This window comes from Perna viridis, chromosome 12, assembly GCF_037379345.1.
Source record: "Perna viridis isolate PV_CMFRI_1.1 ecotype Kerala chromosome 12, ASM3737934v1, whole genome shotgun sequence".
NCBI lineage: Eukaryota > Metazoa > Mollusca > Bivalvia > Mytilida > Mytilidae > Perna > Perna viridis.
This window is the reverse complement of record NC_142456.1, coordinates 33,172,882-33,186,496: the sequence shown is the minus strand read 5'-3', so window position 1 is coordinate 33,186,496 and position 13,615 is coordinate 33,172,882. Positions and strand designations below refer to the sequence as shown.

Genomic DNA, 13,615 nt, shown 5'->3' with positions numbered 1-13,615 from the left:
AATGTTTTAATGATTTTACAGAGTTATTTCCCTTAGTTACCGTGCATAATTGTATTCGCTTGATATGTTTGTTCTTGTTCTTGTTCTTTTTTTATTGTTACTTTTTTCAACAAAACAGTGATTTAAAAAATATATTTGATAAACGAAGATAATCATTTTCTTCTTTTAACTTTTATTATATACACTAAACGTGAAAACAAAACTTTGAAACTGTGTAGTAATAATTACAATAAACTGTTTACGTTTCTAGTCTTAAAGTTTTGTTCTGTTATTAATCTACAGTATTCAAGTTAGAATGAAAAAATTCTTTAATGCACTAATTGTGTTAATATCGCAAATTGTAAGGTTTTTTTGTTCATGTAAACATCGATAAGCTATGTATTTAAACAACAGACATACACTATTTATTTCACGGCTTCTATTCCCAATGTACACGCACAAACATTAGAACAATGATAATATTAATTTGTAATTAACTTCTCAATCCCTGAAATCAAGCGAAACAAATGACCTTCGTGCGTTTAATGACAGTTGCAAAACCAAAAAAAAAATATGCAAATATTGCCTTTTATGGAAGAATTATTTAATCTAAAACGAGAAAACTTCTACTTTCAAATAGACGTTTTAAATACCTTTGATATACTGTCATTTTCACAGCATAAAATTCTACGAGACATTTTTACAGCTCAAAAATAATGCAACTATGAAAATTCTGCTCTGTTTATTTGGCATATTAAAACAAAGTAAATTCGAAGGGAATATTAAATGAATTTGTTCATAGCGTGATGTTACCAATAACTCAGATGCGCTAATCAATAGATTTAAACTTAAATGAAAGGAAAACTTAATTCAATTTCACTAATCTGAGCAAGAGGCCTTGTTTGAAATACAATAACATGCAAATTCAATCTACAACATGTAATTCTTACGTCTTTTCAATTTGAAATTCTTACAACACAGAAGGAATAAGATATATTGAATTTAAAACTAGTCAGTGTTGAAAGAAGATAAAAGAAACAATAATTATTAAAGAAAATAAAGAAAAATGAATTACAATACCAAAAACCATTAGTGTTGCAGCAAGAAAAACTATACCAGTATCGATCAGACCGTTTTGAAAATTCCAATGACTGTTCATTTATGTTTATACTTTGTGTTGGCTTGAAACGAGTATATATTGAAGTTTTATAAGGGAGGTTGCAAGAAGATGACGTTCAAAATATTTTTTTTCTAAAGGAACGTTAAGAAAATATCATGAATAATTGAAATCTTATTTAATTTTAGCAGATTTAATTTTGGTTTCATTATGTGTGTTTTCCTTTGAACATATTAAATCTTGGAGATACACACATTTTTACCTGCATGTACAACGATTTAAAACCGGAAAATCATGTGAAAACTTTAAAAAAAAAGTTTTAAAATATTTGTCACAGAATTGGTCTGAATCCGGAATTTAGAACCAAGGTTATAGCGGTAAAAAAAAAGAATGTAATCCAGGGAAAAAGACCAGACATGGAAAACAGACCCACACAACAAATATTGAAAATAGGTAATAACAAACAGCCTATAAAATCTAAGCAGTAGTAAAAAGAATGAATAAATTGCAGTATTAGGGTAAAAACCGGGAAAATAGAAGCCATCGCATTGGTCCTGACTTCGTATATGCATTTCGGAAGGGGTGGCCGGTTTAATTCGGGTTTAAGCGCATATAACTGATCGCTTCCATCAGAATTACCGTGCTGATAAATACAAGCTACAAAATAAGTCTTGAACTTTGTGGGCAATATTCGATAAGTTCAAGAATTAAATATCAATAAATAAGTGAAATCTACAGAAAATCAATCATATTCAAAAGTATAATATTCTAAATATGACCGTCACTTTATTTGCCATTGGTAGCCTTCTATCACATTAAAACGTTCTATTTGCCTTGGTGTATGAATTACTTTAATCGGAATATGCCATATTAAAAAGTATTATCTTTAAAAAAAGATAACGGACGCAGTGTAATTTTACATTTCTTTCAAATAACACATGGCACGCAATTCAAATTTTCGATACAGTATTTGAACGCCACTAAGTATATGGCCAATCGGGAAACAGAATTACGATCAGGTAACTTGCGTTTCCACAGAAGAGCAGGCTTAAAGTCAAAGGGTAAAAAACGAAACTACACCAACTGCGTCGGAAAAAAATACTTACAGGGTGTATGCAACTTATCATTAATTTTAGATTTTACTGCATTCTTTCTTCAAAGGGATATTTGTTTCATTAAAAGTTTATATATATATGTTTCATAAGAAGTTGTTTTTTTTTCTTCCGGAACTAACGAATTCATTCCCAATGTTTTATGGGGATCTGTTAGTGTAAGTGCACGCGTTCGTTAATCTTATGGTTATTGTTTTGTGATTTGTTCGTCGTGTACTGGCCTTTCAGTATTTCAAGCATTGTATTGTCTAAGTATTCTCTCTTTTGTACCTTCGAAATAGCTACTCTGTTTCACAATATTAAAAACATAAATCAGTATTCATGATTAAACAAATAATGTTGATCCATGCGTTTCGGTTAATAATATACCGCTGTTGCCCCCCATTTAGATTTGTTTATGAATTATATATATGTAGATTAGAATGCTATATTCCACTGCTGTATTGTTATTTTAAAAAGACAATTCAATTATTTTTCATTGAAAGTAACATATTTCATAATACAAATCAGAAATAGTGGTAATGGCGTATTGTACTTTTTTTTTTATCCTCGATTATCTTTGAAATTGCAAAGTTATTAATCAACATGTGCAAATAAATAGTTTGCATGAACTATATATAGTGCAACCTAGCTAAACAGAAACACGTTTTTGATTTTTAAATTTGTTCGGTTGAGATATTGGTTTGGTTTACAAAGGTTTGAAGTATATTTTAATTGATAATAACGCTCTTTCAAAAATGTATCGTTCGGACAGTTTTTCGAATTATCAAATGTTTGGTTTAGTCAGGCGTCACTGTAACAATAGGTACGTGCAGATTTTATCATCGAACGAGTGGTAATGGTGCAACATTTCTAACGAGGGGCGTTCATTATTTATATAATTGGTTCCAAAATGATGAGGTAATAATTAAACTTTGTGCATTTGCATCAAAAACAATTATCGCTTTGAAATAAACATCTGACATAATATTGAATAGAACCTGCGCCAAGTTGACCTATATTTCAAGTCATTACAGGTACGAATAAGGGGTAAGGAGTGAAAATGCATATGTGATTTGTTGAGTTACAGAGCGACTATTTTTGTAGGACTTTCGGGTGAAGTCTTGGTATTGATTCAGGTCGTGAGTGTAGTATTCACAGACTGTTGTTCTAAACGGCACCACTTTAACTTGACTTAAACATTCTTTTATTATAATGGTAGTTTTCTGAAGATTAATGACTGTTCAATTTTGGACCCCACTTGAAGTACGATTGCATAATAATGCACTGTAGATGTCTCTTCATAAGAGACGAGTGTGGTAAAAGCCGACAATTATCTAATACAAAATAAAAAAAGAAGTAACTTCAGGAAGATGTTACTTGTAATAGACAGTACATACACCTCTTTCCGTACATGTCATTGTGGAATTGACTTTTGATTTTATCTTCCGTTAAGTATTTTGATCACACCTTTATGCACTTTATTATAATTTGAGACACAAATATATCATTATAATATTGTTTTCTTTTTATGTTCTTAGTCATAGTGTGATTCGTTATTTTGTTTCAAGAAATATGGCCACATTTTGGAGGATTAAATTATTTTCATATTCTTAATCAATTTGGATACAAAACCATTGTTTGACTACGAGCTTTGTATCATATGATTTATACTGAAAATTGCCAAAGCACAACCTGCTAAACCCTATAAACACTGAAACTACAGAATCAGTATCAAACGTGGGGCTACAATAATGCAACTTAATTTACAACAAGAATAATCAATGTGTGAATGATAGCCACGTTTAAAAGGAAACAAAGGAATTAAATACAAACAAAATATGAATGAAACGTAACAAAAATAGATAAATGTGATGATGATGAGTGTAGTGATGACTTCAATTTTGTAGCAACATAACTCTGTTCCAGAAGCCTATTTAGTAGAGTTCTAGCGCGATACAATAAGTCTGCGTAGTTTCGGAAAGCTCTGGCATAACGTAAAAGTTGTGATATGTACACTCCATACGCAGGTGATGAAGGTATGTTGAAAATATATTTAGGCGCGAAATATCGAAAGTTCCTGGAACGTCATATTATCAGCTTTTCGGGACTGCCCAACCCTTTGGAATGAATGTCAAAACCCGCAGTTTTTAGTCACCATAATCCTGTTTTTTTACTACTTTTCGTTTTTGTAATTTTGATCTTGAACTTGATACATATCACATAATGTTCAATTTTGAAGGGCACCTTGTCTCTGTGGTAGGGATTAACAATTTTATTTTCAGTACTCTTTGCCCTTGACGAAGGCCGTAAATTTTGGCTCAAATTTATCTATTTTGTTACGTTTTATTCATATTTTGTTTGTATTTAGTTCCTTTTTTACATTTTAAACGTGGCTATCATTCACACATTGATAAGCCTTCTTGACGTTTTATTTGAGCCACTTCACAACATAGATTATTTTTATTTAACAACACTTGTGGGACTTATTGCTTGATTTCAGTTGATTTCGTTGCTTGATAGATCAGTTATGGTTTAACGTTCTATGTATGACATTGACTGTATTTCAGGGCGGGAACAACGGATCTTTTTTGTACCAGCTCACAGGAGCAACAGTATGTGGGTAAATATATACCTCCTTCAGGACACATTATTATTACTCCCAATTAATCAGTCATTTTTACGCCATTTAATACTATTTAAATGCATATTAAACAAGGTGCTTGCTGGATAGGTTTTGACTTATTACTTTAAAATATCATGTAACTCGTCTGGAGATCAAACTAATGCCCTCCTGCTTTTGAGACAAGCACACTTGCATGAGACCACAGGGGCGGTTGTATTACAACATATAACATTAAAAAACGTGTATTTTGTCATCATCAATCAGTTAATTTATTTTATTATGTCAGACAAAGCTATTTACTGCATTATCAAACAATACATACATAAACAATAGTGATTAACAACATCATTTCACTTTTACACAATAAAACCTCAAAAAAGACATTGTCAAGCTCGACAAATTGGCAGACGTTCGTATGCTGTCCTTCTAATAGCTGTAGACAGGGTTTTCCAATATTTTAACAATACTCAACATATCTGCCTTCTTTCTGTAGCATTCACATGAAATGCCGTTTGACAATCGAATAAAAGCGCAAAATAAAATGTTTTTAACGACTTTGCAAGATTCCTGCATTTTCCAAGAGGGTTGTCGGCAGCGTTTAGAGTGATTTTGAACCTCAGATGTTGTTCTGAATCTGTAATGTAACTACCATTTCAGTGAAAACTTGAGATTTCGGAAAGCAGCGTTCTGCTATCAGATAAACACTTATCATAATACAGATACAGTAATACGACCAAAACTTAATTTTGGAATATCTTAAAATGTAAACTGAGCGGCACGGCTATTTTTTTTTCTTGCAATCTGAATTCCTGATTCCATATTTAAGCTGTTAACAATATTAAATTTTTAAAAGCTTTATCACCGTCATGTGGAACGAATTTAACTTGAAGGTAAACTAATTGAGAAATATCATTTAGTGGCCATTTATCATATTATCCTTTTGTATAATAAGTAATTTGCGACTTTCTGTGATCTATCGTTATGACATACACTTACATGTAAAAAGAGTAGTTTAGCAAATAAGTACACGATGAGATATAGAAGGAAATTTCAATGCCTGAAATTAAATTTATAAAACAATTATTGCATGTTGCAATAATAAACGAATTTCATGTTTGATATTAAATATCGAATTGTAGTTCTTTGTTCTTTAAGTGTAGACCGTAATCGATAAAGTATTGTATGAAACCCATTTACTATAACATCAAAAGTCTACTCATATTCACTGGTATACACGCAACATTTCTTCTTTCATTTATTCACTTACGCCACTTTTTGAAAATTTGGAAAAGCTGATTTCGAAATTCTGGATTCATAAATGCATACACGAGCGGATTACTGACATTGTACAGGAAATAACAATAGAACACAGTTACATTCATATCAATAACATTCAAAATCATTAACCAAGCAGGCAGAAAAGCCAAAATGAATATAATGGCAACAATTGACAACATCAAAGCAGTCTTAATATTGTTCATTCGAATTTTTTCTAATTTGCTTTGCAGTACGCTCTTTGTTCTGTCTGTAAAGCCGTTTCTGAACTTCCCGGAAGAAGAAGTTTCATTTAAATTAAGATCGTCTCCTGTTTGTGTAGTAGCGTCATTACCAAGATAAACGATCTCAGTATTGTCGTTTTCACCGATAGGACTCTGTTTAAAGCTACAACAAGGGAACGATTCGTTTCTTAGTCGCCTTTGCCTTCGTTTAAGAATAAAACCATAGATGATACAGTATATAAAGATGACGGCTATTTCACAAATCGCATAAAATACAGAATGAGCGGTTTGAAATCTTCTGGCGCCAACGCTTCCAAATATTAAAACATTGAGGTGACACCTGCCGTCAAAAAAAACCGTTTCAGTCAATGGTTGAACTTCATTCGTTAACGCTCCTGATTCATTATGATAAATTTCTTTAGCTTCGGCGACCCGTTTGCTCGTTTCTTCCAAAGTGATATTTAGGTTGAAAATCGAGGTATTCACAATTGAACTGTTAGACGTGCGTAATCCAAAAACTCCAAAATTAAGGCAAGAAAGTACGCCGATTACGAAAGCTATCAAAACGGAGATAAAAATAAGGACCCCAGCTCTAGGAACTGACATAACTTTCATAAACGGTCGACAAATACAGAAGTATCTGTCTATGGCAATTAAAACCATGGTTAGAGCGGAGAATGATATTGTACTGGTCGTTAGGAAGTGGTACAGCTTGCATAAAATATCGCTATCCATTTTAAAACTGTTTAGTTCCATTGCAATAGTTGCTGGAATCGTAATTAGACATGTCGCTAAGTCCGTTCCCGCTAGTGTTAGAATAAAGATGGTGGACGTATATTTTGACCTTGCCCTTGTAAATCCGTACAATACTAAACCATTTCCTATTACTCCAACAACAGAAAAGACACACATTATTCCTATTGCAATTTGAACATCTGTTTCTTGAACCCCCTCCATAACTATATTTCATTTATAGACAGGCAACAAGTTATACCTACAACATAGATAAGTCATTAATATAACTTTATATGTGTTACATCTACCGCGAATCAAACAAAAAACATATGCTGAAGTTGGTAGACCTAGGGTAAGGGACAGAACTCTTGAAATCAGTGATATGTTTGTATCACATTCGATTTCATCAAAACCTCTCAAACTTTTGTTTGAAGCAGAATAAAAACATTCCAAGTTAATTAGATGCTTACTTAAGATGGATGTAAAATGCTGCATACAAACGTTCCAATGATTTTTAAGAGTTGTGTTCCTTACCCTAGTCTACTTAATCTCAATATAAATGAACAATTTATATTTAACAATGAAGTTCAAAACCGATTTTCAGCATACGAATGACACATAAGTACAACTGTTACATTTGAAACACGCCGCAGTAGAGGAAGTAGGTTTAGCGTACTGGAAAACCTAGATTTAATCTACACTTTTTTTGAAATGCCTGCACAGCCAAGAACACTGCGGTACCAGTCCCTCCGGTGGTGAAATTTCTATTTGCCTGATTCATTTTAGACTTGACCTGATTACGGATTGGATCGGTGTTTGGTATTTTTATTATAACACTTATTGACCATTAATTCTATACTCCATTCATTATTGGTCCAACTAGCTTTCCAAATAGAAAATACGAAGTCCCTATTCCTAATCCCAATTGCCAATATTTAATGACCCATTCTCTGTTTTCTCATATACAATGTACCATTAAATAAGAATATACCCCTAACCATTTTTATATTTTTATATGTAAGTACAATACAGTCCCTAAACTAAACGTAATTCTCGTAAAGTACAAAAGTACTTATGTGTGGTACAGGTCTTGTATGGTATGCACTTCCCATTTACCATTGCCCGATTCCCCATCCCCCATTTTCCATTCCTCATTGCCCTCGTCTCCATTCCCCATAGAAAAAATCCCCTTTCCCAATACAATCCCCATTGCGTAGTTTTTGTCAAATATTAACATATTGAAAAAGTTCTATTTTTAAACTTTTCAACATTAAGCTGTTATTTTGAATTAATTTTGATATATTTCTTCATATTAATAAATATCTTAAAACTAATTTCTCCATTCTCCCCATTCTAAATTCACCCCCCTCTCATTTCACCATCCACGTCCCCATTTCCCCATGTTCTATCTTCAATATACTATAGAATGGAAAGATTTCTAGTCTCCTTGGAATTTTCGATTAATGCGACTTTTAGAATCAAAATGTTTCGTGAATCATTTAATCCAATGATTTAATAAGACACTCTCGGTTGTTATAACATTTAGCATTTCATTGGGGTAGTTTAGTTCTCAGTTGTCTCTTAAACAAGTACATGTATAGGGTAAAAGATCGAAAATTTATCGGTGCTTAAGACGGTAGACCTAGGGTAAAAGACCCAACTCCTTGAAATCATTGGAACGTTTGTTTTCAGCAATTTTACATTAATTCCATGTAAAAATCACAGTAACTTGGATTGGTTTCATTCTGTTACAAATGTTCAAATGAAAGCTTGTTAGGCTTCGGTTAAATTGAATATGATACAAACACATCCCTAATTTTAAGAGACATGTCCTTTACCCAAGGTCCACCTCCTTAAATCCAAATGAAATCCTTGATACTTAGTTCTACAAAGTAAAATTAAAGAACTTCCTATATGTAAATCGATATATCGTATTGTAATCATGTGTATATTACCTCAACGTAATTCTACATTTTCCATATTTTATTATTTAACTGTTCATTTTCCTACATGATATATTTGAAATGTTCAATATAAAGCAAGTGTAGGGACAACAAGTGCAAAACACGTTTCAAACGTTCTTGAACAATTTGTACGGCAAGGATGCTAGTTTTTGTTACGAAAAGATACAAATTTGAGATAAATGAAAATTATAGATAATTGCTAAAAAACGATTTTATCAGTACAATATTTTATCAAGAAACATGTCTAAACAGCTTTCTTCTGGCTAAATTAAATCAATATAAGACTATGAAATGGTCAATGGTTTCCTTCAGAGTAATTATCAATATCACCTTCTTGTTTCATGGGAAATCAAGACCCAGTTCCCATAAACAGTTGTAATTCGATAATATAGAGAGTACTAATCGCTTTGATTAGTGGATAATAAATGGTAATTCAATATGCCATAGGTAACTTAGTCTCTGGACCATTATGTCATGCGATATCATCTTAACGATTTACGGCAATATCAAGGGAAAATAAAAGTGTATTACTTCCTTTAAATTGGAATATATTAACAGTAAAACTTTGGAAATGTAGTATTAAGTATAACAACAATTTTCACAAATCATAAGACTTAGTGAACCTGTTTTTACCCCGGACAATTCAAAAACATATCTGAGCTAAACTAATTTTAAAGTCCGAAATGCGTTTCGTTTATTTAATCATATATGCTGTCAGTGGCGACTGACACTTAATTCAAGTTTCACATCGTGTGGAAATGTACAATTACATGCATGGAACAAAACAAGACAATGGTATTAAAAACGGTAAAAATATCTAAACAAAAGAACGATTTTTGTCTAACTTGTCTAGATCAGGGCAATTTAGAACACGAATAAATGTGACACATAATTGCAGCAAAGGAATATATCACCTATTCAGTGGGCAGATAAGACATTCAGTATTTATTTGATAGGAAATGTATTTTAGTATATTGGTAGATGTTACATAAGCCGATGTGCTTAAACAATGTTTGTGTCCTTTTTTAAATTTAGCATGTTTGGATATAAATGTCACGAAGATAATAAAAGTTATGCACAACCTACAACCGAACATTGCACTTATACCTTAATCTTACGCTTACGTTTGTATAATCATCTAAAAAATGGAACGCTAGTTGAAAAGGGCGATATAGGATTAATTGTAGCCTTGAAGCTAATAACTGCCAACAAAATAGGCCGGTGTATTAATTTATGATAATTGTAGTATTTTGTAAACATCTCTTTCTAATACTTGTTTTTTTTTTTGTTTTTTTGTTTTTTTTTTTTTTTTGTTATCTGAATTTATTTCCGTTAGTGTCATTTTATCTAATTTCCATATTTGTTATATCGCACGTCTAGCGAACAACGTAGAAATAAAAACAAATCATTTTAGAGTATTTTTTTTATATCCTATGAACTTTGCGAATTCAATACTAGCATAAAATGTACCTAAACTACATCTCAAAACTGTTGTTAAGACGTTTTATACATTCATTCAATAGATGATTTAAGGAGGTAGACCTTGGGTGAAATCAGTGATATGTTTGTATCATATTCAATTTCACCAAAGCCTATTAACTTTTCACTTGAAACAGAATGAAATCAATCCAAGTTACTTTGATGCTTACACGAGATTGATATAAAGAGCCTGAATGCAAACGTTCCAATGATTTGTAAGAGTAGTTTCCCTTACCTTAGGTCTACCTCCTTAAGAAGTGTTCAGTAAGAAGTCAAGAAAGATAAGCCACACAATGGGTAAAAACATAAACACTCAATAAGTAATGAGACTCATCCTTAAAAATATCATGCTTTATTAACAAAACAATAAAGAGAACTTTCAGAAGCATGAATGTTTCATGTATGAAACGAAATGGATGGGAGGTGGCAATGTAGAAAAGCACACATTGAAGGAACAGTCTTTAATTCATTTTTATTTCGTATTTAGAGACTGTTATTGATCACATAACCAGTCTTTGTTTTTCATTTGGTTTTTGTACTTTTGAGATAAAATTCATATAGATTGTACATGAAATTGGCCTTTTACAAGAGTTATCGTTCGTGATTAGGTTTGATTAGGTTGATTTTAGTTGGAGATAAATGTACGATTTTCTAAAAAGTGCAAGACCAAATGCAGAAATGATTATCGTTATATGAATGTATAGTATATATGGACTGAAAAAGCATCGTTTGTTCCGTGAGCTTTACCATTGACAGTGACTGATTTTTATATGGACTGGTACTTAAGCTCTTCACAAATGATTATACCCATTTACATCGGATGCTGACTTAAATCTTTACGACATTCAATGCATTTTACAAATATGTACATATATTTCCTTCGTTTTAAGCATTAGCGCTATGTATTAAAAGATGCACGTACACATAAAAGTCGTATTAAAGATATATCGTTTCTATTTCAAGAATATTTTATAGTCTAGAATTCCGATGTAAAATGAGACGACTTGCCTCATCAATAAAGCAACATCGCCATTTTTAAAAATCTCAATCGATATCATTTTAAACCAATTATTATCTTAGTTGAATTATGTAAAATGCACTTTCTATTCTTTTCAAAATTAAAGTCAAGTAATGGAGTATAAATCACATGTAAATATTAAACATAAACTGTGCAATGAGTCATCGATATGTCGCATAATATATAAACGAGTGGTGGATTATGATGACCATAATTTATTTTAAAGAGTTTAAACTATATATATATATATATATTTATATATATATATATATATATATAGGTCAGAAAAATTCCCAACGATGTTAAAACTGTCAAATTTGCGATGCAAATTTTTGGTCGTTCCCTCCGCGGGACTCGTACTTGTACCGCTGTGACATCTTTGGCAACACCGCCTGCACAAAGTCCAGCGCCCTAGACCACTCGGCCAGCTAGGCTATATAAAATATAGCTTTCTCTGGCCGGCTCATTCCTCCTCGTAGGATTAATCTAGGGCTGTAACTTAGTACACGATGTATGGTAGTACGGGACAGTTCATTTAGGTGTTATTATGTAGGATAGAGGATCAAATTAATGATGCATGTCACAACAAATCAATATTATACAACGTCTCAGAATGTGACGACTCTATTCGCTACACTGCTCCATCGGATCAAATAGACACAGGGAAGATATGTAAGCGTATAGATAGGTCTGAAAAATTCCCAACGATGTTAAAACTGTCAAATTTGCGATGCAAATGTTTGGTCGTTCCCTCCGCGGGACTCGAACTTGTACCGCTATCTATGGCAATTTAAGGCAACACCGCCTGCACAAAGTCCAGCGCCCTAGACCACTCGGCCAGCTAGGCTATATAAAATATAGCTTTCGCTGGCCGGGTCATTCCTCCTCGTAGGATTAATCTAGGGCTGTAACTTAGTACATGATGTATATGTATTTATATGTGTAGCGAACAAGTAACTGATGTTTGGCCTTACAATAAATATTAATTCCGACCAATGAACTGCATCTTGCAGTTTCTGTCGCAGAACTACTACCGTTTCTTGATAAACCAAAAAGGTTGTTGACTATTCTGGGTGTGAAAAAACACCACAAGCATGAAAACTTTTCATTACAAATTTGACGACAATATGAACGCTTTAATGAATAAAATTGCATAAAAGTCAGGAAAATAGATATAAAAGACAATATTTGAAATATTTTGTTGCTTTATTAGCCTGTTCAAACATCTGGGAAGTAAGACATCAGTAGGGTAAATGTCTTTTACCTTCGAATAAAAACTATTGTCTAATTAAGCAAAAATGTTTTTTCCTACTTAAAAACCCTTTCCAGGGCTTCTGCCTTGTGTCTCAAATATTGCGAAGAAATCTCTTTAAACCGAATATCTTATGGACTTTTAAATTGGTTTGGATTGGGCAGGTATTATGTTTATGAAGATTAAAATTATTTACACTGAAAACGTGGTATTTAACAAAAAGTCTTGTTTCGCAAATTTCTGGAATAATCAGGTTCGGATATCAACAGGTTTTACTTTAATCTGGGTGAAACTGCAACTAAAAGTATTTTACTCAAATGCAAAGAAAATGAGGGTTACAATTAGCAAACAGCCAGACAGAAAGAGGCTACTAGTATAGCATACTGATTTTTTATATTTCTTGGCCTTAAGATACTTTCCTCTAGAATAGAGTAATTCAGAAATAAAAACGATAATGAACTTCGCCATTCTGTCGAAAATTAAAGGCTTGGAAATTGCCGCTAGCTATTAAGTCTGATACTTAATACAAAATTGTTTATTAAAGATTTATGTAGAACTGCAATGGTTTTAAATTTGAAATTTTGATATTTTCCAAAAAAAAAATTAATAAATTTTGCTATTCAATGCGTGTTTTATGGGAACCTTTTTTTTCAAATTAAGCAGGTCTGCAAATATCTTAGAAGTAAGCAATATGGGTATAAAGTGTGGTACATGAATAAACGAACGTAAAAATTTTATTGTATTATCCCACTATATATACAGAATAACCTCCAGAAATGACCATCAAAAAGTTCGTAAAGTTTATCTTTTTAGAATATTGATAGGTCAGGTTTAGTTAAAAATGCTCTATAGAAA

General features: G+C 32.2%; 1 protein-coding gene across 4 annotated transcripts in view; it reads right to left on the bottom strand.

The window, feature by feature from the left end:
• Positions 1-13,615, bottom strand: part of LOC148602107 (uncharacterized) — a 42,468-nt gene that overhangs the window by 20,839 nt on the left and 8,014 nt on the right. For 3 of the 4 annotated variants that reach the window (XM_088555886.1, XM_088555887.1, XM_088555885.1), the window contains exon 2: positions 5,059-7,306. The exons of the other annotated variant lie outside the window; for it this stretch is intronic. In XM_088555886.1, coding sequence (XP_088412012.1) covers positions 6,073-7,269 — 1,197 coding nt within the window. In that variant the 5' untranslated portion in view covers positions 7,270-7,306 and the 3' untranslated portion in view covers positions 5,059-6,072. Of the gene's footprint in view, positions 1-5,058; positions 7,307-13,615 lie in introns of those variants that run through there. 4 annotated transcript variants of the gene reach the window in all.